This window comes from Phoca vitulina, unplaced genomic scaffold (genome assembly GCF_004348235.1).
Source record: "Phoca vitulina isolate PV1807 unplaced genomic scaffold, GSC_HSeal_1.0 scaffold59, whole genome shotgun sequence".
Taxonomy (NCBI): domain Eukaryota; kingdom Metazoa; phylum Chordata; class Mammalia; order Carnivora; family Phocidae; genus Phoca; species Phoca vitulina.
In genome coordinates this window covers 1,242,878-1,266,335 of record NW_022589762.1, presented here as the reverse complement: position 1 = coordinate 1,266,335, position 23,458 = coordinate 1,242,878, and the positions used below count along the sequence as shown (strand labels likewise).

The following is a 23,458-nucleotide window of genomic DNA, read 5'->3' as shown; positions in this document are numbered from 1 at the left end:
ACATGGAGATGAAGAAAGTGGTCGTGGGTTCTGGAGCCACACTCTACAGGACTTGTTTGCGGGAGCTGGAGTCTTAGTGAAGGAGAAGGGTGGGAAGGAGCCAGCTTAGGGCACTCGCTCCAGAAGTGAGGCCATGGAAGGGAGAGGAGAAAATAAGATGGTAGAAAGGGAGGCAGCAATGGCCAAGTGAGAACTCGTTTTTCACCATAGTAAAACACTGGGGCAGTCTTTGCGGCAAAGAAGCGACCAATGAAAATGGAGGGTCTACAGATGCTGGGATGGAAATGAGTGATTATAGCAAGACATTGCCTAAAAAGAGGAGAAAGTTGACTTCAGAGACACAGTTGGAGATGCTAGATTTACACAGGAAGAAGAAGTTCCTTACTTCTGGGACTAATTGGAAGATAGAAAAAGAGACCTGGCATCAGGAGTCCTGGATCAAGTCCCAGTCAGCCACCAAAAAGCCATTGTTGCTTTGACCTCAACCAAAGCACTTCCCCTCTGAGTCTTGGTCTTGCCCTCTGGGACATGAAGGAGTTGGCTTGATTGTTGGCTCGGGGACTCCTAGCAGAGGCCCAGAACTCCTGGGAGCCACTTTCAACTCTTGTTCATTTGGGCTTCCATGTAAGATTTCATATGAATAAAACATTCTACAACCCGATAAATTGCAAACCATAGTTCCAGGTGACATCTAAGGATCCCATCCAAGCTCTCAAACTCTATAGTTTTATAAAGAATGTGGAATCAGAAATAGGCTCTGATACAGAGAGTCAATGATAGGAGTCAAACCAAATTATCTGTCATCTAGTCACAGAAAGTGGGGGTTAGGTGTCCTAGGAACCTGAAGAACAGTACAGAAGATTCAAGCTAGTGAGTCACCAAGAGGTCACTAAAAGATCACCGAGCAGTGCTGAAGCCACGTGGAGCCTGACATCGTAAATGTGAAGGCAGCCTTGCAAAACGATTCAACAGATTTTTTTGGCAGCCTGCATGGCCCAGAAGCACTAAAAACAGCCGTGTGAACCAGGGTGGCGGTGTAGCGAGGCAGGCAAAGTACAAGTCCCAGGCCGTGTGTTGAGGGCAACATTGATGTGATGCTAGTGCCAAGCTGGGAACTGGAAGTTAAGCCTGGCATTAGCCTGGGAGCCCTGGAAGGGGGTGAATGATGGGGAAGACCCAGTGAGGGCAAAGATTGGGTTCGGAGCAAGAGCAGGAGGATGAATAGAGAAGGAGAATCTGGCCAGAATGTGGAGCTACTGAGTTCAGCACCCAGTTGTTGAAGCAGTGCTCTGTGATGACAAGGTCCATTACCCTTCTAGGAATAACAGCTGTGGACAGTGTTGAAGTTGTGGCGTCAAGGAAGTTGAGTCAGATGTGTGTGAGCCTGGATGGTGACTGCAGTGCCATCTGACTTACGTTAAAGGCAAATTGGGACAATTCAGGGAGATACTATTTCATACCACAGGTAGTAAACATACTGTGTTCGTTACTCTAAGAAGGTGAGAAAGGCTGAAATATAAATAGACCCCCAAGAAGTAAGTAGTTAAGCAAAAGGAAAGGAGTTTGGGGTTCGTCTCTAATTTTGAACCTTAATATCAACAAAAAAAATCATGGTTCCCTAGAAGGTTTGTCTTGGAGGCCTGGGCAGAGAAAGTATCTTGGGTTGAAGCTACTTCTGGTCCAACCCAGTAGAATTGCTCTGATGGTCTTGAGTGTCAGTTACTTTGTCCACCTCCTAGCTCTTCTTCAGGAAATCATTTAAAACATGAGGTGGGAATTGTACCTCACTAGGACAATAATGATAGAAAAAGCCAAGAAGACTTCTGACCAAGTTGTGCGTCCCCCATTGGGATTTGGAGGAACTAGAGCCTCTACTGTGCTGAGGAATCTGAAGTGGTTTAAAAACCAGTAGGAGGAAGCATTTGCCACACATCAGCCAACCCAGGGTGTGGAGTGGGGGCCATGACACCAGGCTGCCATAGACTCCCCAGTTTGCTTACTCACAAAGTGAGACAGACCAGCTTTCCAAACCTTGAGCCAATACTTACTTCCCAAGAGGTGAGGCCGCTGAGCAACTGGGTCCTCTGTTTTCATGAAATGGGATTCTACAGTTGACTCCTTGCTATATAAGGCAGTATGGAGGAATCAAAACCCTTGGGCTTTACAGAGTTCTAACCTCAGCTCTCTAAGAGTTAGGGTTTTCCTTTGTCTCTAGACACTTGCCACTTGAGCAATACCCTCCTCTCTCTTAAGTAGGGGCGCTTAAGTAATGTGGTACTTAAAAGGGGATGAACTGACCCAGTGAGCCTAAAATTATGCTTAGAATCCCCTGAGATGAGCAACAACAACAAAAAATCAGTCTTCAAGTGTGGTGTCAAGGGTTATACATCAGGACTTGTAACTAAGTGGAAAAGAAAGTTCTGCTCCATTTCCTCCTCTTCAGAATGTGCCAAAATGCCAAGGAAGGGCTCATAGCTCATGACCATGCTGGAACTAGGACTAGGATGTCATTTCAAAAAGTCACCTCAGCTCTGATCCCCCTCTGTGCCCACATCCCAGAGTCATTTCCCTGGGAGATATGATTTTGGGTTTTAAGAACCCACTTTTGCTTATGACCCCCTTGGACTGAGAGAGCCTTAAAGGAAAGAGCACATGGTCTGCATTGAAGGACACCCCTGAGAGGATCACTGAGACATTTCTAAGAGAAGGCCTGGGGCCAGGCCAGGCTCTGTAGACAGAGTCATGAGACTAAAGGCCACGGTCATCCACTTTGGCTTATGCCTAACAGCAGAGAGGCAACTGTCCAAAAGTAAGCCTAGTGAAGACCCTGAAGGTCCCCAAGCTCAGCATGGCCCTGCTGGGGAAGAGGAGACCTCGATTCTCCATCACCCAATTAGCAGCTGGAAAACATTTGTTTCCCCCATTAAACTGTGGCTCTAAATAAAAATGCTGCCCTTGGCTCCTGGTCCCCCTCCCACACACTTTGTTAACATGTGATTAAACACTCCAGCCCTAGCAAGCAGCCTTGGGGGTGGGAAAAGGTTATTAGCTAACGGTTCAGAGCAGTAAAGGCACTTGGCTAGGATTCTCAGTGCCCCAGAGATATAATTATCTCATGCACAATGGCTTTGCCACCTGTCACATCTTCTGGTTTAATTTTTTTTTAATAAAAAATAACAAGAGAGGTTGTTTTCTTGCTATGTGACAGAGCTCACTTTGTGCTGAGCTGGGACAACACAGACTTGCAGCGGTCGCCTCCTGAACTCCTTGCTCCTGTTTTCTGTCTGCATCTGTCTTTGTCTCCCTACCAGTGTTCTATCACTTTCTTCGTCTCTAACCTGCGTTCTGCATCCATCCATCTACGTGTCCATCTGAGCATGGTTGCTCCACCTGCAATCCTCTGGTTCACTTCCTGAACACCAAAGCCTTTTCTGACACATTGCCTTCACCTGTTTTGTCTCAAGGGCTTACATTCCTCCCGCCCTCCCTTCCTCCCTCTCTCCCTCTCTCTCTCTCTCTCTCTCTCTCTCTCTCCCTTTCTCTCGCTCCCTCCTCCCTCCCTCTCCTCTCTCTCTCTCTCCTCCCTTCTGGCTCCCAGCCTTTCTCCTCCTAGTTTTCCCTGCACTCTCCAACATGAACTCAGTAGCCTCAGGGCCTCCCTGAAGGGTCCACCTTTCTGTGGGCCTCCTTCCCCATACCACAACCCTTCGAGTCACACCTGCCCTGTGTTTTGCCCAGAAATCCCCCACGTCTTCAAGGCTTCATGTGACTGTCAGCATCCTGGGTTTCTGTCAGGACCAATGGCTGTTCCTTCAGGCCCAGTTGCAGCCCTCAGGCCAGGACTATAGTGGCTTCTCAGTTCCCAGCTGGCTTGTTTTGCTTATCTTCCCTTCATACCCCAGCATTGCCAAGCTCCTGTTGGGACAGCAGTGGGGTCTGCAATGACATGCTCCTGCCTGTGGTTTCCAGCTGGTGAGACCTTCACATCTGCAGAGAGGCCTTCCTCCCCTGCATGGCTCTCATCAAGGTGCTGCATTCCCAACACATGGCCTAACCTGACTTGGCTGGACCTGCTGGGCAGATGCTGTGTGCCACACAGCACCTGCCCTCTCCAGGGACTATTGGTTCCACTTAGAAAATACTAGATTTGTAGATATGTCAGCTGGGCCAGCCCTCAGTTTCCACATTCATATACATAAACACACCAAGAGATGCTGACAAGTAGGGTTCTCTCTCTCTCCGGAGTCATTCTGCTTCACTCCTCACATCCATCCAGCACCCATTTCTAGTCACCCAGGGCCATCAAACTTCTCTGGGACTGCTGAACATCTTTTAAATGGAAGAATATGCATATGTGTCCCTTGGTAACATCTGCTTTTTCTCTTTCAGCCACCGGATTTCCAAATCAAAGTTCAGGTGAGTGAAATGCATGCTCTTCTTTCCTACCGCACACCAGCTCTGTCCCCGGCTACACTTTTGGGTAGCCCAAGGTAATACCTACCAGGTTGGGGGGGGTACAGTGAGGGTGTTTTTCTAAGGGGTAAATGCCTCTCTTTTGTGTGGCTATCAAGAAAAGACTTTTAGATCAGATCCCGCATATAATTCAGGGGTCGATATTTGTTGAATTTTCTTTGCCAGTCTTTTTTGGCAAGTACCATCCCTAGGAGGTTGGGAGACCTAATGTGTCTCCCTTCTTTATAAGATGAAGTTCAGTTAAAATAAATATAATGTGGACACTTGCTACTATTCTTGCCTACTTCATCTTTATGGAACACAGTAAGAAATGAACTTTAAGGATTATGGAAAACACATAGGATCACGACACTGCTCTGCTTCAGAACCTTCCACAGGACCCCTGGTCTTCAGTCCCGTGTCTACCTTTCCAGCCTCACCTCCTGCACTCCCCTGCACACACTCTTTGTTCCAACCACATGGAACTTCTTGCAGTCACCAGAATGTTCCCTGTCCTCTCAGACATCAAGGCCTTTCCATGCAGCCTTTCTTCTCCCTGAATCACTGTGTCCACAAGTCTTCATCTGGAGAATTCAGGTTTTTGTTAAGAACCTCAGATGTTACTGCATCTACATCTTCTGCAAACTCTTCCAGGGAAGTTACTCACCTCCTTCCACTCCCATAGTGCTGTGCTCATACCTCTGTCACAGCACTTAGCATACTACATTCCAATTATTGGCTCACAGGCCTGTCTCCTTCAGTAGGCTCTGCATGCCTCAGACGTATTCTTTCTAGAGAACCTAGCTAAGAGCCTGCCCAGGGGTAGGCTGTCCATACATATATGTTGAATGGATGAATGAATGGATTTGTGGAGTGGAGATGTGAATTTTCCCCCACAAAGCTTGTACATGCCAAAAATATTGGTTGTTTATGTTTTGTAATTGATCTAATCTTGCTTCCCTAGCCTCACCCACCGTGTAGCAAGAGCATAAATAACACTGAATTTTAGTCCAGCTGGGTAAATGGAACCCAATGCTATGCTTTAAATAGTCCCCGAAGGTAAAATGTTCAGTCTCTCATATTTCCACTTCCCCAGCTTTTCTCCAGGATGGAATCTGGATGCATGGGGGCAGGGAACTTCAAGATCCTGGGAAGTAAACAGGGCTTGGTGAAGGCTGCTCCTGGAATCCCTCTGAGTCCTCTGCCTATCTCCACTGTTTGATGGCTAGTCTGGGCTTCTCTCTGAACTTTCAGGTCCTTACTGGGGTGCAGCAGCCCATCTGGTTTGGACATCCACTTGCTGGAGTCCATGCCCCCCCATATTTACATTTGATCTTGAAATCTCCACCTCTGCTTTCTGACCCCCAAGCTCTGTCAGTCACTGACTTCAGCACCTCCATACCTCATCTGAGTGCATGGACACTTCCAGGTCCTTCACACTCCATGAACAAGCTCTGGGGACCCCAGGCTCACCTACCTCTCTGCCACCTGCTGCTGTCTGCACCAGACTGAATAAAGCTCTGAGCCAAAGGCTGACATTCTCCCAGGGGCCTGCAGACACCCCCACATACTACACCCAGTGGAGGCTATCCACTAGCTTCAGCATACCTGGGCCTCCCAATGACTATCTGGGTGTTTCTAAAGCAACCCTCTGCAATCTCTTGAGACTTGGCACCCAGGGCTGAGAATTAAGTGAGGACTCTGGTATCTGACTTTCACCTCTATTTCTGATATCTTCTTTCTCCCATAATTCACTGGAATTGGAAAATGTAGACCTTTCTCCCATTCCTCTTTCTCTCAAGCCAAGACCTCCTTTACATTAAAAAATCTAGGGTCAAGTCTACCAGGCCTAGCCCTTATTACATGAAAGAGAGTTACAGAAATACAAAAAATCCTTTCTCTCTTGATAGTGTTTGGATTTTACTGCTTTATCTCCAGTGTCTGGGGAAGTGGCTAATACATAATGGGGACTGAATTATATCAAGATATAAAGGGGACTTGCTGAATGAATGAATGAATGAATGAATGAGTGGTCTTGCCTCAGTAAGACAATAGGCTTACACAGACTCAAATAAAATGTCTGATTTGACAGCCAAAGCTGAGAAAGCACTTTGTGTTCCTGGCAGTTTTAAATCCCCCACACAGTAAGAGTAAAGGGATATAAAAATCCATTTGAAAATATTTCCAAAATATCATTCTCATTGCATGCAAATGAATGAATCATAAATGAACAAATGAATGAGTGAACAAATGAATGAACATAATCTGAAGGATTGAAAGAGAAATGACATCTTTGTATGCACTCTGTCTCGTAAGAGATTGCCCAGGAGATTCTGGGAACATTTTTCTATCCAGTGACCTATGGTACAACCCATACTTGTAACAAAGGAGAGGAACAGTGCCCCCCCTAAACCTTGGGACTCTTTGCTAAGCTTTGAGACTCAGCTCAACCTGCTGTCTACCTAACCTCCTGTATTCCAGCCATAGGATCTCTGAGAAGGGTTTCTCCCTCTGCTGCTACTATTCAAGATACAACAGAAATACAGAGAGAAAACTGTATTCCCAAAATGTACAGAGAGAAAACTGTATTCCCAAAATGTGTACTAGCAGTAGTTTGGCACTATCATTCAACCCATTTTCAGATGAAGATACTGAGGCTGAGAGAGGCCAAGGGTCACATGTTCACATCTGGCCGAGTCAGAACCCATACCTAATACAGGGTATTAACTAACCACCATGCTAGCCTAGTGAAAGGTTCTGTCCAGGAATACTAAACCCTGTTTCTGCTCAACTATTATATCTTAGGCATGGGCCCATAGTTCTACAGCAGTGCTTTTGAATAGAAATATAATATGAGCCACATTAAGACTTTTTAAATTTTTCTAGTAGCCACATTAAAAAGTAAAGAGAAATAGGTGAAATTAATCTTAATATAATTCATTTAACCCAGTGTATCTAAAACATTATCATTGCAACATGTAATTAATATAAGAATTACTAATGAGACATTTTACATTCATTTTTTTTTTTGTACTAAGTCTTTGAAATCCGGTGTATTTTACCCTTACTATGTGTCTCAGTTTGGACTGGCCAATTTCAAGTGCTCAAGAGCCACATGTGGCTAGTAGTTACTGCACCAGACCGTGTGGCCCCTAAAAGGTCTGAGCAGATAGCAAACGGGGGCCCTCTAGTCTAGATGCTACAGCCCACTGATGGTGTGTATTTAAGGAATATCAAAGGCTGGCAATGGATTGAAAATGCCATAAAAAAAAGTAGGGGCGCCTGGGTGGCTCAGTCGTTAAGCGTCTGCCTTCAGCTCAGGTCATGATCCCAGGGTCCTGGGATTGAGCCCCACATCCGGCTCACTGCTCAATGGGAGGCCTGCTTCTCCCTCTCCCACTCCCCCTGCTTGTGTTCCCTCTCTCGCTGTGTTTCTCTCTGTCAAATAAATAAATAAAATCTTTAAAAAAATTATCAAAGTAGACCCAGAGCCATTTCTGTCTGCTGCAAAGGTTTCCACTACAGATGTGAGAAGAATGTCTCCTCATACTTCCTGCCTGTTTGGTTGTGGCAGGCATGACTGAAAAGCGTAGTATAGAGGGAAAATGGAGAGAGAAATTTTGCAACTCAGAAATAACCTTGTAAGCAGAGAAGAGACTGCTGTACTCTAAAAATGATTCTAAAATTTGAGTTTAAAAAAAAATTAAAGTATCCTGATCATTTTCTCAGTTTAACAATGACAAATAAGACAATTTGAGTTTCCAACCAGCCTATTATATTTGCAATACTCAATGATGCAAAATCACAGTTTACTTAAAAGAAATACTAGAAGAGAGACTTTAGGGGAAATTCAGCAAATTAATTGACATAATATTAGGCCAATATTAGGGTATTCCTTTGGTAAGCCAAGTCTCCACTTGGAGGAATTAGTCACAATAAGGAATTTTGCAACATTTGGGGCTAACTGTTCAGAATAGGATTTAAACAGTTAAGGAACAAATGATGTAGAAAGTTTTGTGCAACTTGCAGGGATTAATCAGATAATCCGTCAAAGTTTCCAGATCTTAACTTTATGGAGTTCTGAAGTGAATCCCATGGGGTTCTAAAATTTGGGAGGACTTTCTTGCCCCATCTTCGGTGGAATGAGCAGCTGGGACAAGGCAAATATCCAAATCTGTCTACTCTCTGATAGTCCATTCTAAGTTACTTAGGTATGGTATAAAAGAATTAAATTTAATCATTTCCTGTGTTGCTCATTCTCAGTTAAAGAAAAGATAGGAACTTATTCTGGCCACTAGAAAGAGCCTGAAGTGTCCACCATTTTGATGTTGTCTACTCTTCTAGATGCCTATCCAAAAATTATGTGCCAAGCAAACTTTTTTAGTAGCATTGCCCCTCCCTCACCCCCACCTTCATCCCTGGGTCACAAGAGCTCCAGGGCTCTCAAGCCTTGTCTTCAGCAAGAAGTTAGTAAATCTGCAGAGTTGTCTCTGCTGTTCTACCAAGCTGTCAGTCAAGTGTCCCTACTATGTAAGATGGACTGCACTAAGTACTGTGGACCTATAGCAAAGTACAAGACACAGTCCCTTTCCCTCGAGGGTCTTATGATCTCACTGGAGAGGCAAGAACCATACAGTAAAAGATGACCAACAATATGGGGAAATGGGAAGCCATTTCCTCTGTTCCCATTTCCTCTGAGTAACCTTTGCTGGCTCCTCCACCACGGGCTCGGAGGTCCTTTGGTGCGCTCCTGCGGCACTTCTGCGAAGCCTGCCATAGTGCTAAGCACACTCTTTGATTGCTTGCTTAAGTGTCTTTATTGCCCACATGAGTTTTATGCAGAAAAAGACTATCACGTTAACTGATGAATATCTAGTACCTATCCCAGGATAGGTATTTAATAAATATTTCTTTAATGTATACCTAAAATGAATAATGCAGACCTAAGTGTGACAGGAATTCTGAGCCTGGGGAGACTAGAAAAGTTCCCCATGGAGAAGCTGGGACTTGAGATGAGCCCTCAAGAATGGGCGGGACATGGGCACCTAGGTGGCTCAGTCGTTAAGCGTCTGCCTTCGGCTCGGGTCATGATCCCAGGGTCCTGGGATGGAGGCCCGCATCGGGCTCCTTGCTCAGCACGAAGCCTGCTTCTCCCTCTCCCACTCCCCCTGCTTGTGTTCCCTCTCACTGTGTCTCTCTCTGTCAAATAAATAAATAAAATCTTAAAAAAAAAAAAAAGAGTGGGCAGGACATAGAAAGGGGAGGTCCTGACAGTTTGGGGACAGTCCACGTAGGTGGAAAGGCAAGAGCAAAGCCCAGACTTAAGAAGAGGTAAGGTGGATCCCAGGGTAAGTTGAGCAGAAATTTCCCATGGGACTGCAACAATATAGAATTTTGAAGAAGTAGATTAGGCACATTTCATATCCGCCCTTCTGTCCTATGTCTACATATGGGAACTTCTATTTCTAGAGTAAATGACTTTTCTAGTTAGTATGAAGAGAACATGAATAGCAGGCAAATTTCTCCTCCCTATTTTATCATTTAATTTCTATATCCTCCATGCATATGTAAACACACAAATAAATTTACACATTCTAATAAATCATTACATTTATTATACCGTAGGAAGCGTTGCCAGGAAACCGGTTGTCAAGCAAAGCTATATTTTGAAGAGTGGGAGGTGTATAATTATCTTTAAATACTTTCTCTGGATAGTAATTACCCCCACCCCCACCCCAGCCTAAATCCATGTGACTCCCCTGAATGGCTGTGCAGAGGAACAGCACATTTGACAGCTACCACCCTGCCTCTGACAGCCACTCCTTCAGGGGGTCAGGCAGTCCTAGACCCATGGGACAGGCCTGACCATGTGGCACCCCACATCCCAAACTTGGGAAAAGAGGAGCTTAATCAAGTTCTCAGTATTAAACTGACTCTGAGTCCATTTCTACATACTGTAAAGGAACGCAAACTTCATTCCTTTGGACTCTGAGTAACAATTATCCGTGATTTCTCTAACAAAAGATTGTATCTATTTAAAACACCGTTGAAACTACAATGTAAGCTATTTAAGGTCAGATATGAGTTTGTCCTAAAAAATTCATTTTTCAGGAAAAAAATAGCCGTACCAAATTTCTCTATAGTATTAATAACCACAATGACAGGAAAGAAGCAATGTCCTGCCCTGTTGAGATAAGACTCCTCAGTACCAAGAGCTGGCAAACTGCAGAGGAGCCTGAGGACCAACTAAGACCCCTTATCCCATCCTTTGTCCCTCTCTTCACCCTCCTCCATCCTCACTCTTACCCAAGGTGGTATGTCGGGGAAGGTAAGCTTCCCTAGCATTTGGAAACCTTAATTTTCTGACCCTGATGCACTTCTTCTCTATGTAGTGAATTAGCCTCAAGTGGCAGATAAGTGTCCCCAACAAAGGGATAGCGCTCACTGGAGATGGCATTCAAGCACCCACAAAGAGCTAGGATCAGATCAGAACACTATTTGATTAATTCTTTCTTCCCTCCCTGTTCTGCAGGCCAAAAACTAAATTCTCCCTGCCATTCTGAGGAAAAAGTTCTCTCCTTAGATGTACTTCTCACGTTTCTAATCTCATAATAGATGCTAACAAAAGTTTGGTAACAAGATTTTCCACAGATAGTAGGTAGAAAATACAGAGTGAAAACACAGATGAAGTGAAGCTATCTCAAAAGGCCGTTTTGGGGGTGGGTGGAAGGATCCATCGCAGCAGGGGTCTGCATTTCTGCAAACCTAGAATACAAACCTGAATACAGATATTCATGGACCGTTGCTCTGAGATGCTGTTTTGCTCCTCCCGCTGCCTTCTTTATTACCCGAACAGGGGCGCTGCCTTCCAGTTCCCTGCTGGGCCTCTCTACACACATGACCTGTAAGCACCTCAAACCTATTTCCTGAGCTGAGCGCCCCACCTTTCTCCTCGTAGCAACCTCCCTGCCCAGAGCACTGCTTCTCCTTGTCTGTACCTATAACAGTTAGAGGTGCCATTCTTCCAAATCACTCCAGCTAGAAATTTTGGCTGTCCCTTCCATACCTTTCTCTCTTACCCTGTGCATCCAGTCAGGCTCAAAGTCCTATTGATTCTGTCTCAAAATAACACTGTCAACTCAGTGTCCTCTTTTCCATTAATAAAGCTACTGCCTTCATCATCTCCAGCCCAGATGCCCAAAAGAGCATTTCTCATACTTCCCCTGATCTAGAAATTGTTTTGTTGGTTGTTTGGTTTTCTACTGGAAGCTGTAAACTCCTCCACCATAGAATTTAAAAATTGGCATCATCTAGCTTAATGGTTCTCAACCATGGTTATAGATTAGAACCACCTGGGGAGCTTTAAAAACTACCCAACCCCCAGAGAATCAGATTTAGTTGGTTTGGAGTTGGAGTCTGGGTACTGGTGAGGGTTGATGGTTTTTTTTTTAAGCTTCCCCAGGTAATTTTATGTACAGCCGGGTTTGAGAGTCATTGACATAAGTCCCTCAACAAGAGACCAAAAGAACATTATATGGACCACGGCCGAGGTTTCAGGAGGCCATGTGCTGCATGAACTTGTATATAGAGATGTGTGTATGTGTGGGTATGCGTGTTTTTTTCTGAACAAAGTATCTAAACATTCATGAGATTCTCAAAATGTTCCATAACCCCATAAAAGCAAAGAACCTCTGATCCAGATTCACCTATAACACTTTACAGATGAGGCAGCATCTGGCCTGGGGGGAAAACCAAGTCTGGCTCTGCCACTGTGTAATATCAGTCAAGGTACTCAACCTCTGTGGCTTAGTTTTCTCCTCCTGAATATCAGGGTAATGCCTGCTTTGCAGGGTTAAATTAAAGAGAAGGCATGAGAAGTGTCTAGTACGGTAACAGACATGAATAAGGTTTCATTAATGGTAACCATTACTAGTCCTACTACTATCATCACTACTAATAATACTCTTACGTTGTGCAATACAATTTTGAATAATGTCATTATTATAAATTAAAAATATGTATTTATACCAGATGCATTATATGGTATTTTATCAATCCCCACAACAACCCTGTGAGCTTGACCCTATTCCTATTTTACAAATGAGAGAACCCAAGCTGAGAAGGGTCAGGGCCACACACACAAGTAAGTGGCAGAGCCCGGTTAACTTGACGGGAAGCTTATCTCCTCGCCACCACATTGCACTGCTCTGCTGAGGCCAAGTCCACTGAGGGGAGAAAGGAAACCATGATGGTGTCTTTCAGATTTCACAGCCCCCTCCGCCCTGCCCCCTTCCTTCTCTCCTTGCTCCTTTTCCAGCCGCTACTGGCGCCGGTGGAACCGGTTCTGCAGAAGAAAGTGTCGTGCCGCAGTCAAGTCTAATGTCTTCTACTGGCTTGTGATCTTCCTGGTGTTCCTCAACACGCTCACCATCGCCTCGGAACACTACAACCAGCCCCACTGGCTCACGGAGGTGCAAGGTGAGAGGAAGCCCCCGGCGCTATCCTTCTGTACTCTTGCCAACTCGGCCCTGAATCCCAGGAAGGGAATAGTCACAGGCACAAGGTTGACGAGAAAGCCACCCTGGCAGGGAAAGTGTCCCTGGCTCTTGGCAGATGCCATGCTGGGGATGCCAAGGGCTGACGAGCTTGCAGGTCCCATAGTAAAATGCACCACCTCATTATAAAGAGATGTGATTCACCTGGCTGGGCCCACACAGTCTGCCTGCCCCAACAGTCGCTATTGGGTCCTATGCTGCCCCTTGTTTGGCTATCTCAGACTCTTGGCTGCCAACTTCCCAGAATGGGTTTTCAATACCTCAGGCCTTACTGTAGCCTGCAGGTGGGCATGCCAGAACATGTGTGGATGAGGTGAGCAAAAAGCCAGGAAAGAGGACAGTCATGGCCTGAGCACGAGGAGCTGTCCTCCATGGGCAGTTAGTAGCCCCGCCCTTCCCTGGAGCCCTAGAATAGGACCTCCCTAGCCAGTGCCTCAGCTCCACTCCCAGGGAGTCAAGCAGACATGGGGGCTGCATTCCAGAACCCTGGGAAGTGGACCATCTCCCAGTGCAGAGAGTGGACTTGGGTGGCCTGGCTCCCCTTTTTGGCTGATTGGTTTGGGCAGAGCACTCACCTCTCAGAACCTCACTCCTCATCTCTGAAAAAGCAGCTAGTAAAGAAGTAAAGAAGATCAGCACACACAGCCTTTGATGCATCGTAGATCATGTTTACTGTGATTATAACTAGATATCCCTTTTCTGGGGATTTGGCCCCAATTGTTCTGTTCTGGCAGCAACACAGGGGGGAGGTGTTCTGGCTGGAAAGGGAGCGTCTGTGCTTTTTTTTCCAGCAGTGATAATTGTTTTCTTTCTCCTCCTCCTGCCTTCCTCCTCCTCTCACCCCCGTGCTGGGATCCTGCCCCCTCGCCTGACCCCACCAGACACGGCCAACAAGGCACTCCTGGCCCTTTTCACTGCAGAGATGCTGCTGAAGATGTACAGCCTAGGCCTGCAGGCCTACTTTGTGTCCCTCTTCAACCGCTTTGACTGCTTCATCGTGTGCGGGGGCATCCTGGAGACCATCCTGGTGGAGACCAAGATCATGTCTCCCTTGGGCATCTCTGTGCTGAGATGTGTCCGGCTGCTGCGGATATTTAAAATCACAAGGTATTTGGGTTCTCATTTCCCTTCAGACCTGGGACTCAAGGAAAGGTTCTTCCAGAAGGCAAGGGAGGCAGAAAGGCCTCGGTGGGAGAGTAGCTGCTGTTTCTTGAAAGGTCTATCCTTGGCTCATATATGATAGAGGGGAATTTTTCTTCGTTTAGATGACATATCATTTAGAAATTCCTTTGGCTGCTGATACCAGAGACGACTCAGTGACATAAGCAAATTCGGGATTTATTCAGTTACATAAAAGAAGTGCAGAGGTGGGCAGCCCAGGTGGCTTCAAGAAGGCATCAGGGACCCAGTCCCCTTATGTCCTTTGCTTTGACAGCCTTAGGACTGCCCTCCACTCCTAGGGTCATGAGGTCGTTTCCAGAGATTGAGCCATCATGTTTGAATGAATCAAGGCAAGGAGAAGAGAAGGGGTGAGGGACCAAAGGGAGCATCCATCCTGGCTGAGTCAGCCCCTTCCAGAGCTCTTCTAGACGTCTCACCAAGGCTCTGTTGGCCACCCAGCTGTTGGAGAGACTGAGCAATGTGGTCTTTTTGCTGTGCATGTGCTGCTGAAAATGTAGTCAGGATTCCTTAACTGGAGAAGGATGATGGCTATTTTGCCACAGATGGTTCTCACCCCTCCTTCCACACATTCACCCCCTCTCCATCTGCCTGTCCATCTGCCCACCCAAAGACTGCAGGCTCCCCAACTCTCCAGGTCAAGTCGTGATTCTCATGAAGAGGACAGGCACAGGCGGGGGCAGGGGGGTGGGCAGTATGCTCTAGAACAGTAATTTTCAACCATGTTGAGACCCATTTGGAGTGGTGAAATCAATTAAGTGGATCACAGCCATCATTTTTAAACAGCTTTATTGAGATAATAATTCACATGCTATATAATTCACCCCTTTAAAGTGTACAGTTCAGTGTTATTCTATATAGTCACAGCGTTTTGCAACCATTACCACAATTTAGTTTTGGAACATTTTCATCACCCCAAAAAGAAAGCCATACCCACTCCTTATTTGTCCCACCTTCCCTCCCAGTGGCAACCACTAATTTACTTTCTATCTCTATAAATTTACCTGTTCTTGGCAATCCCTATAAATGAAATCATGCAGTATGCGGTGTTTTGTGACTGGGCTTCTTTCATTTAGCATAATGGTTTCACATGCTGTGGCATTTGTCAGTACTTTATTCTTGTTTATGGCTAAATAATATTCCATTGTATGGATATACATTGCTTTTGTTTATTCACTCATCAGTTGATGGGCATTCGGTTTCTCTCTACCTTTTGGCTACTATGAATAATGCTGCTATGAACATTCATGTTCAGGTTTTTGTACGGATATACATTTTCATTTCTCTTGGACATACACCTAGGAGTAGAACTTCTAGATCATTTGATAACTCTACTTTTAAGATTTTGAGGAACTGCCCAATTGTTTTCCAAAGAGACTATGCCATTTTGTATTCCCACTGGTGATATATATGGGTTCCGATTTCTTCATATTCTCATTTTCAGTGAAGGAATGAAATAGAATAGGAAAATCTCAGAAGGCCTCACATGAACATAAGCATTGTTTCATAAAAATCTTTGGGACATATGTCTGAGCTGCAGTATAATATGTATTTCTCACTGTAGGTTGTGGTCAACCTTGAAGGGACATGTCAGAAACATGTGGTAGGGACTGGGCTCAAACTCTGCCTCCCAGAGGTACACACCTCCTCTCCAGAAGAGTCTCTGCTTTGGGAGCCCAAATGACAAAAGGGGCACTGGAACCATCAGTTGGATTGTGTTGGGGAAAAAAGGAAATGGGGTTGGTATCTTTCATTCAAAGACCTGGAAGTAACCACACCCTGCTCGGTGTATTCTGAACTTGGCTGAGTGAGTGGTCGGGGCTTGCAAAGCTGCCCTTGCTTTGCTGTTCTGCTCATGGCTCTCTCAGCAGCTCATTCCTGTGGTGCTGTCGAGGGTCAAGGGTCAAGTGAGAGAAGCTATTTAAAGAGTTCAGTTCAGTGCCAGGCCCAGGGACCCTCAAAAGCCAGAGGGTTTATTATTAATCTAATTATTATCATTGTTGTTACGAGGAGGAGTACTGAGAGCCATCTAATCATATACGCGGTCTTACTTCTGTTTCTCTCTCATGTTCATACTGCACGTCAAGCTCTAAGAGATAGGGCAAAAGGAGTACGGTATGAACTGAACCCAGGAGAAATTTACAGTCTGGCTGGGGAGATGGAGTTTGTACTCATGAAACCATTGAAAGAAAATCTAAGACAGAATAAAATGAGCTGGCGGGCGCCTGGGTGGCTCAGTTGGTTAAGCGACTGCCTTCGGCTCAGGTCATGATCCTGGAGTCCCGGGATCGAGTCCCGCATCGGGCTCCCTGCTCGGCAGGGAGTCTGCTTCTCCCTCTGACCTTCCCCCCTCTCATGTGCTCTCTCTCTCTCTCACTCTCTCAAATAAATGAATAAATAAAATCTTTAAAAAAAAAAAAAAGAATAAAATGAGCTGGCAAATGTTGGGATGGGGGAATATGTGCTATGGGAAGTCAGGAACAGAGGGAGTCCCTGGGGAAGGTTTAATGTCACAGGATGGACTCCAAGGACACGCAGAATTTAAACCCACTAGTTTAATGCTCTTGAGCAAACACCTCTCTTCCCCTCGCCCCAGAAAAATCTCTTTCTAAATGCCCTGAATATCTTGGCATTACAGAAAATCTTTGGTTTGTAGTAAAAGTAGTAGAAATATAGTTATAGTACAAATATTGTTAACTACATAGAGTTAACAATTATTGTTAACATGCATCAGGACTTACTCTGTGCAGATAGTGTGTCCCGACTGCATTCACTTGATTCACCCTCACAATTAATGACCTGTAAGAGAGAGTCAGAGCAGGGCACTGTTATTATTCCCATTTTATAGATGAGGAAACTGTGGTTCATAGACTTCAGTCACTTGCCCAGGCCACACAAACTGCTCAGGGGTGAAGCTAGGATTAAATAGCAGGTCTGTCTATCTGATCTCAGGTTCCGTGCTCCTAACCATGATCGTGAACTGTGGAGTTGACCCCTAAACTGTCTTGCCATCTTTGTCCCAGCGACACAACTTAAAGGATTTTTACAAGTTGATTCTTGTTGTTATTCATTGATTCTACTTGTTCTTCCTTGGGTCTGGTAAAAGCTATTTTTAACTTGGAGTTTTCAGTGCCTCCTAAATAATTCTCAAAAGTCTGTGTGTTTGGGAGTTTGTTTTTGCTTTTGTTTTTTAGATTCCTATAGAAAAGAATTCTTGTTCCTAGATATTGTCATAGCGTCTTGAAGAGATTTGACAGTCGTTCTCTTTCTAATCAATAATTTAGCTATTTCTAAGCTAAAACTATTGCCAAGAAGCCATTTTTTAAAATCTTTCTTTGTGGAGAGCTTCCTGTAGTCCCTCCATGAGAAAGATGGGTGGTATTTTCAGATCTCTATAAAGTCTATAAACAGAATAATTTAATTATCTAATTGTTACTTTGGCAAAGCCCATCATCTTCCTGTTTGCAAGCCTCCAAACCCTCTGGGGGCTTTGGAAAACAACATAGAGACTATAACTATGTGGGGAATCCCATGCCCCCTCTGAACCTTGTCTCCAATATACTCCAGTGACCAAGAAAATGCCTAAAATATGGTCTGGGAGTGGACATCATGGTCCCTCGAGATGGGTCATCTGTGCATGGTCCTGCCATCAGGCAAGCATATTTCTCTCTCTTCTTTTAAAACCTCTTGGAGAATACTTAGTAATATCTCACTACTATTTGTGTGTTAAAGAAGCATTTTTTGTAGTGCATTCTAAACCAGTGATTGTGATTCTCAAACTTAGTTGGACTCATTAAGAGAGCTCATGAAGGATCCCCACTGCTAGAGATTTTGACCAGCAACTTCTAGAGAGTTCCATGCTGGTAGTCCAGTGACCTCACTTTGAGAAACACTGGCCTAATTTCCTGCTGCTGTCCTTTGTCCACTTCCCTGTCTTAAAATATAGACCTTTATATATCATTGGAAACCTTGATTTTTTTAATCTACACTCTCTACTGTAGCCCCTAACCATGTTAAGATTGTACTTTTGATAATTCTTGATTGGAAAAACATATAATGATAAAGAGCTACTATGAATTCAGCAAAGTCTTAAAATTATTTGAGTTTTATTAATTCTTATAAACCTGTGCACATTTGAGAAGTGGTAATGTACACACAAGACAGGCTATTTATTTAGAGTGCTGTAATGCTTGATGTATCCATGGATTCATGGATCCCTTCCTATAATTCCAAGTTTCCCTTCCTTCACCCAGGACCTACGGTCTGAGTTTGGAATACTGACCTAGACCAAGAGTCCTCCACTATGATGTCAAGACACAATGGTATGTCCAGAGCAGTTGAGCAGTGTGTAGCAAGTAATTTGTTATTATAGGAGCTGAAATACCAAAGTTTATGAACAGTTTCTTTTCCAAAAAAATAAATACAAAAAAATTCAATATTGTTCTTTTCCAAAAAAAAAAAATACAAAAAAATTCATTATTGTTCAATATTGTTCCTGACCCTCACTCTTGGTCATTTGCATTCCCAAGTACTTTTCTGAATGGGCAAGAATGGGCTGGACTTATCACTCTTCATGCTGCCTGAAGTCTTCAGTATATGACAAATGTGAATATGGTATATGATGAAAATGAATTATTAGCATGCTCATTTTTTGAGTGTTTTGTCAAAATCTGAGGATGCTTTAGAGAATATACTGTGTATATGAATATCATCCATCCTATATGTCTCAAAAAAAAAAAAAACAAGACTGGGAACCCTGCATTGGACTGTAAATCAGTTGATTCCTGAGTGTTAATAATATTAGAAGTGGTATATTATGGACTAGGGAAGGCAAGATTCCTGCCCCAGTGAGAACAGAGAGGCATCCATGTGGCCAAAATCTTTGTCATCTTTGGGTACATTACCCATACCAGTGGGCCTTCCAGCCACGTCATAGATTGGGTTCTTTCTCCTGTTTTGAGGTTTTACAGGGCTCTTAAATGTTGCCAGTTTTTAATATCAACTATGTCTACTCTTTGTCAGCCCAGTCTGACTTACCATTCTACAGGGAGGAAGAAAGACCTCAGTTAGACTAAATCTGGACGTGATTCCAATTTACTAATCACATCTTATTTTTTATACAGTTGGCTTTTAAATGCACTGAAATCCCTCCAGCCCTTGCTGTTTTCTCTCTTAAACCTTAAATCCCTTTCTTTCTCCTACTGCTCCTCCCCTGTGGCTCCCTTCCCAGGCCCTGAAATGTGAGTTTGGGCTGATTCAGCACAGACAGATTTACTGGTGAATCATGATCACATATGGGCTCCATAGAGCCCCAAGGTGAGAGGCTTTGCAAATTCTCCAGCCTCTAAATGTCTCCATTTCAATTGCCAGAATCTGGCCATGAGTATCAGATCCAACCCTACATAGCCCCCACCCTCCGACTCTAGCCCTCCTCTTCTTAGGGCACCATGGATGCTCTGAGCTCCTTAAGGACCATTATTAAAGAGGTATGTTTGGCATCTGCCCAGTTTGCAGGCCAGGGTCTATGGAGAAGGCAGCTCAGACTCAAGAGCCTGCTCACTGACATCAGCATGAAGGGTGGTTATTCTCTGGGATAGTGACTAGCTGGTATCATCTACTGGGGATTAAGAAGACACAGGTGAGGATGACTTGAATGTGCTCCCTTCCTAACCCTGACACGTCTGGTACAAGAGCCCACTAGCAGAACTGAGTAGCTCTGTGGTCCGGGAGCTCAGGGGAGCACAATCCCAAGGTAATCCCAAGGTCAAGAACAGACAGCCTGACCAGGTTACATTCCTCCCAGTAAGTTCCTTTCTCAGTGTGACCAAGACTTCTAATGCAAACAGAGAAGATGAGACCTTTGAACTTGTTATCCAAGGCAGAGTTTGACTCTAAAGTAAAACACATAAAATGTGAATTCTCCTAGAATGGAGGGAGCAGAGGTCAGTATCAGCAGGAATTAAACTGGTAGATTTGGCCTTGGGCCCCTGGCTGTCCCAGACTATAATATTATAGAATTCTCTGTTTGGCTCTTCCTGGACCAGCACATGCTTAGTTCAGCCTCCCATCACACTAATCTCTCCAGGCTCTATTGTGTCTTACAGAACCAGGGGCCAGCTTTACTGAAGGACTAGTCTTTGCATACCCACCTTGGATGCCCGTGTGGCCAGGGAGAGGTGAGGACAAGGCTGAGCTTCCTCCCTGAGTGAGCCTTCTGTGCTTTCCTCAGTCAGCTTACATTATATGCATTCCTCCTCCTTCCCTTAAGAATGTTGTATAGAAGCCTCATATCACACAGATTTGCTGCAGGAAATTTGCTTTATAAATACTCTACCAACAATAGATCACTGCCACCAACACTGAAAGGAGTTTTGTGGGGTTTTTTGGGGGGGTTGGGGTTTACCCTCAGGACAAGAAGAGTTAAGACTATATAAATTTAGTTATGAACTTCTCTGGAACAGAGAGGAAGTAGGGTGGAGCATTTTGCAAAGCACCTTAAAGCTATTGGTACTGTTATTGTGAAGACCTTTTATTTATAGCAAGCTTGATGATCTGCTCCATACCTAGAATGTAAAGGACCCGGCCCTGAGCTATTTGAAGCAAAGGTTCACAGGATGAAAGTTCCAGCTCAAGCAAGGCTTAGGTCACTCTGTGCCATTGAAGATGCGGGATAAGTCCATGGGGCCCAAACAGACTTAGCAAGGAAGAATGATGGAGATACAGCATGCCTGCACAGATGGTGGTCACTTAAGCCAAGAGAGATGGAGGGAAAAGGTGACAAAAGTGAAGCCATAGTCAACAAGTGAGAGAATTTAGGTAACAAAGAAATAGCTTGGGTAAGAAAACCCTCACATGCACCCTATTTTAAAGAGAGAACAGTAGGCTGGGTTGGATGGGGGACGGGGAGGGCAAAGACGTACTTTGGAAAGAATGATTCAGAGCCACAGGAGAATTGAAAAGTTGATCTCAAGGATGACCGTGGCTGGTGGAGTGTCAGAGGATGGTGGGGTGGGAAGAGGGGAGTCTCGAAAGCTGGGCATGTGCATCTGGGGCTGTAAATCCCCAAATACAGAATGGAGACTTCTGTGGATATGGATGCCTGTGTACGCTGTTCTGAAGACAAGATACTTCATTTTCCTGGCTGCTGCTCACTTTCCTCCAAAGCTCTTTTTTTTGTGAGTGTGTGTGCTTCATGGTTTTCAGTTGATTGCTAATATGTGGTTAACCCTTTTAGTTTTTATGTCTAGAAGCTAATATGTCTAAAAAGGAGAGTGTTTCTGGGAGCTGAGGCATCATGTGATCTTCATGCCATAGTGGTCACAGCCACCAAGAATCAGATTGGCATTAAGGAGGAGAGAGCTTCAGGACCTGCAAGGCTGCTAACATTTCATTTAAATGCTATTTCATGTCACCCGCCCAGAGGCTGCCACCTGTCACTTACAAAGCTCATTGATATCAGTGGTAACAAGGGCCCCACCCTATCTTCTGCTATCAGCCAAGGCATGCCAGGTTCCAAAATCCGGCTCTTCTCTGAACCCTAATAATGTTCTTTGCCACAACATCAGTACAACAGTCCCTTTGTCTCGGTCCTTTAGAGAGCACATAAAACATCTCCAACCACGTGCACATTAGGAATGGACACCTTCTGTTCGGCAAGCTGTATGCCCCTCGTCATGCCATGCCACTGGCATCAGCTCTGCTCCCTTAATTCTGCTCCAAAGGAACAGCCATAAGGCAGACTCCACCTTGCCCCTGTTGAATGGGAAGCAACTGGAAATCGGAGACAAACAGTATAAACAGCCATTTGTTTATTTGTCTTCCCTGTGTCTGAACTGAGTGACTGGTCCTCAAGGCAGTATCTTTTCAGCCTGGGTGTTTTTCACGAGGAGGGTAGGCTGATGTCCGTGTAACTGGTTGCAGTTTGTCTCTTAAAAGCTGGTTCAAGCCCTTGAACCCACAGCCATTGGTTTTGAGCCACCAGGATGGGAGTTCTTCCCCAAGGGAGACATTCCCAGAGCTCTTTGGGAAATCCTAGCACAAGGGTCTCAAAGCCATAGCAACCCTATTTTCTGTAGGGTAATTTATACATACTCACTTTTTTTCTTTTCTTGTTAAGGTATAATTGACATATAATATTATATTAGTTTCAGGTATACATAATGATTCGCTATTTGTGTACATTGCACAGTGATCACCACAATAAATCTAGTTAACATCCATCACCATATATAATTCCAAATTTGTGTGTGTGTGATGAGTACTTTTAAGATTTACTCTTGGCAGCTTTCAAATATGCAGCACAGTATTATTAACTATAGTCACCATGCTGTACATGACATCCCCAGGACTTATTTATAACTGGAAGTTTCTACCTTTGACCCCCTTCACCCATTTTGCACACTCTCCCAACCCCCTGCTTCTGGCAACCATCTGTCTATTCCCTTGATACATAATAGTTTGACTTAGGCAGGGGAAACTCTGCCCATGAAATTAGGGAAGCTGTAGGAAAGGAAATGATGTGGAAGAGGTGGAAAGTATGTTTGACTTAAGTACCTGTGTGAGAGGACCCACCACCACCCCACCCCTGCTCCCACCTCACACACACAGAAGTGTCTGGGTAACCCATGTCCCCTTGCTTTTCCCTCCAGTAAGTATAAATATGTCACAATCATAGTAAGATTCATTCATTCAACAAAATAGTTATTGATCACCTCCTTTGACGAGGCACTGCTCTAAGCACTAAGGATATGAACAAAACAGACAAACTTCTGGTGGCAAGTGGTGGTGAGTATATTAAAAAGCAGGAATAGGAAATAGAATGTGGTCAGGGAGGACCACTGTAGTGAGGGGACATTTGAGCAGAGCCCTGCAGGGCCTGAAGAAGCAAGCCATGCAGAGTTCTGGGGAAGACCTCTGCAGACAGCAGAAAAAGAGGGACCAGAGCAGGAGTATGCATGGAGGCTGAGGGGACAGTTTGGGACCGGGGGGGCTGGAGCAAAAGAGGGAGGGAGAGTGGGAGGAGAAGAGGTCATGGAGGTGGGAGGAGCTGACCCCACGTGATCTGCTAGGCCTTCCAATGGGAAGCTTCTCGAGCGCTTGAAGCAGCGTTAAGACTTGGTGTGACTTGCGATTTAAAAGGGCCTCCTGCTGCAAGGGTGTGGAGTACATAGATGATTGTGTACCTCCCAACACATGGCATTGGGAAGTATGTAATATAAGTTTGTCTCGATATTGGTGATTCTAAGTGTAGAAACTTTGTTAAGGGGATGTCT

General features: G+C 44.8%; 1 protein-coding gene across 10 annotated transcripts in view; it reads left to right on the top strand.

The window, feature by feature from the left end:
* Nucleotides 1-23,458, top strand: part of CACNA1C (calcium voltage-gated channel subunit alpha1 C) — a 665,215-nt gene that overhangs the window by 505,766 nt on the left and 135,991 nt on the right. For all 10 annotated transcript variants that reach the window (XM_032390971.1, XM_032390977.1, XM_032390968.1 and 7 more), the window contains exons 11-13: nucleotides 4,390-4,416; nucleotides 12,770-12,930; nucleotides 13,889-14,114. In XM_032390971.1, the coding sequence (XP_032246862.1) occupies nucleotides 4,390-4,416; nucleotides 12,770-12,930; nucleotides 13,889-14,114 (414 nt within the window). The remainder of the gene's footprint in view (nucleotides 1-4,389; nucleotides 4,417-12,769; nucleotides 12,931-13,888; nucleotides 14,115-23,458) is intronic.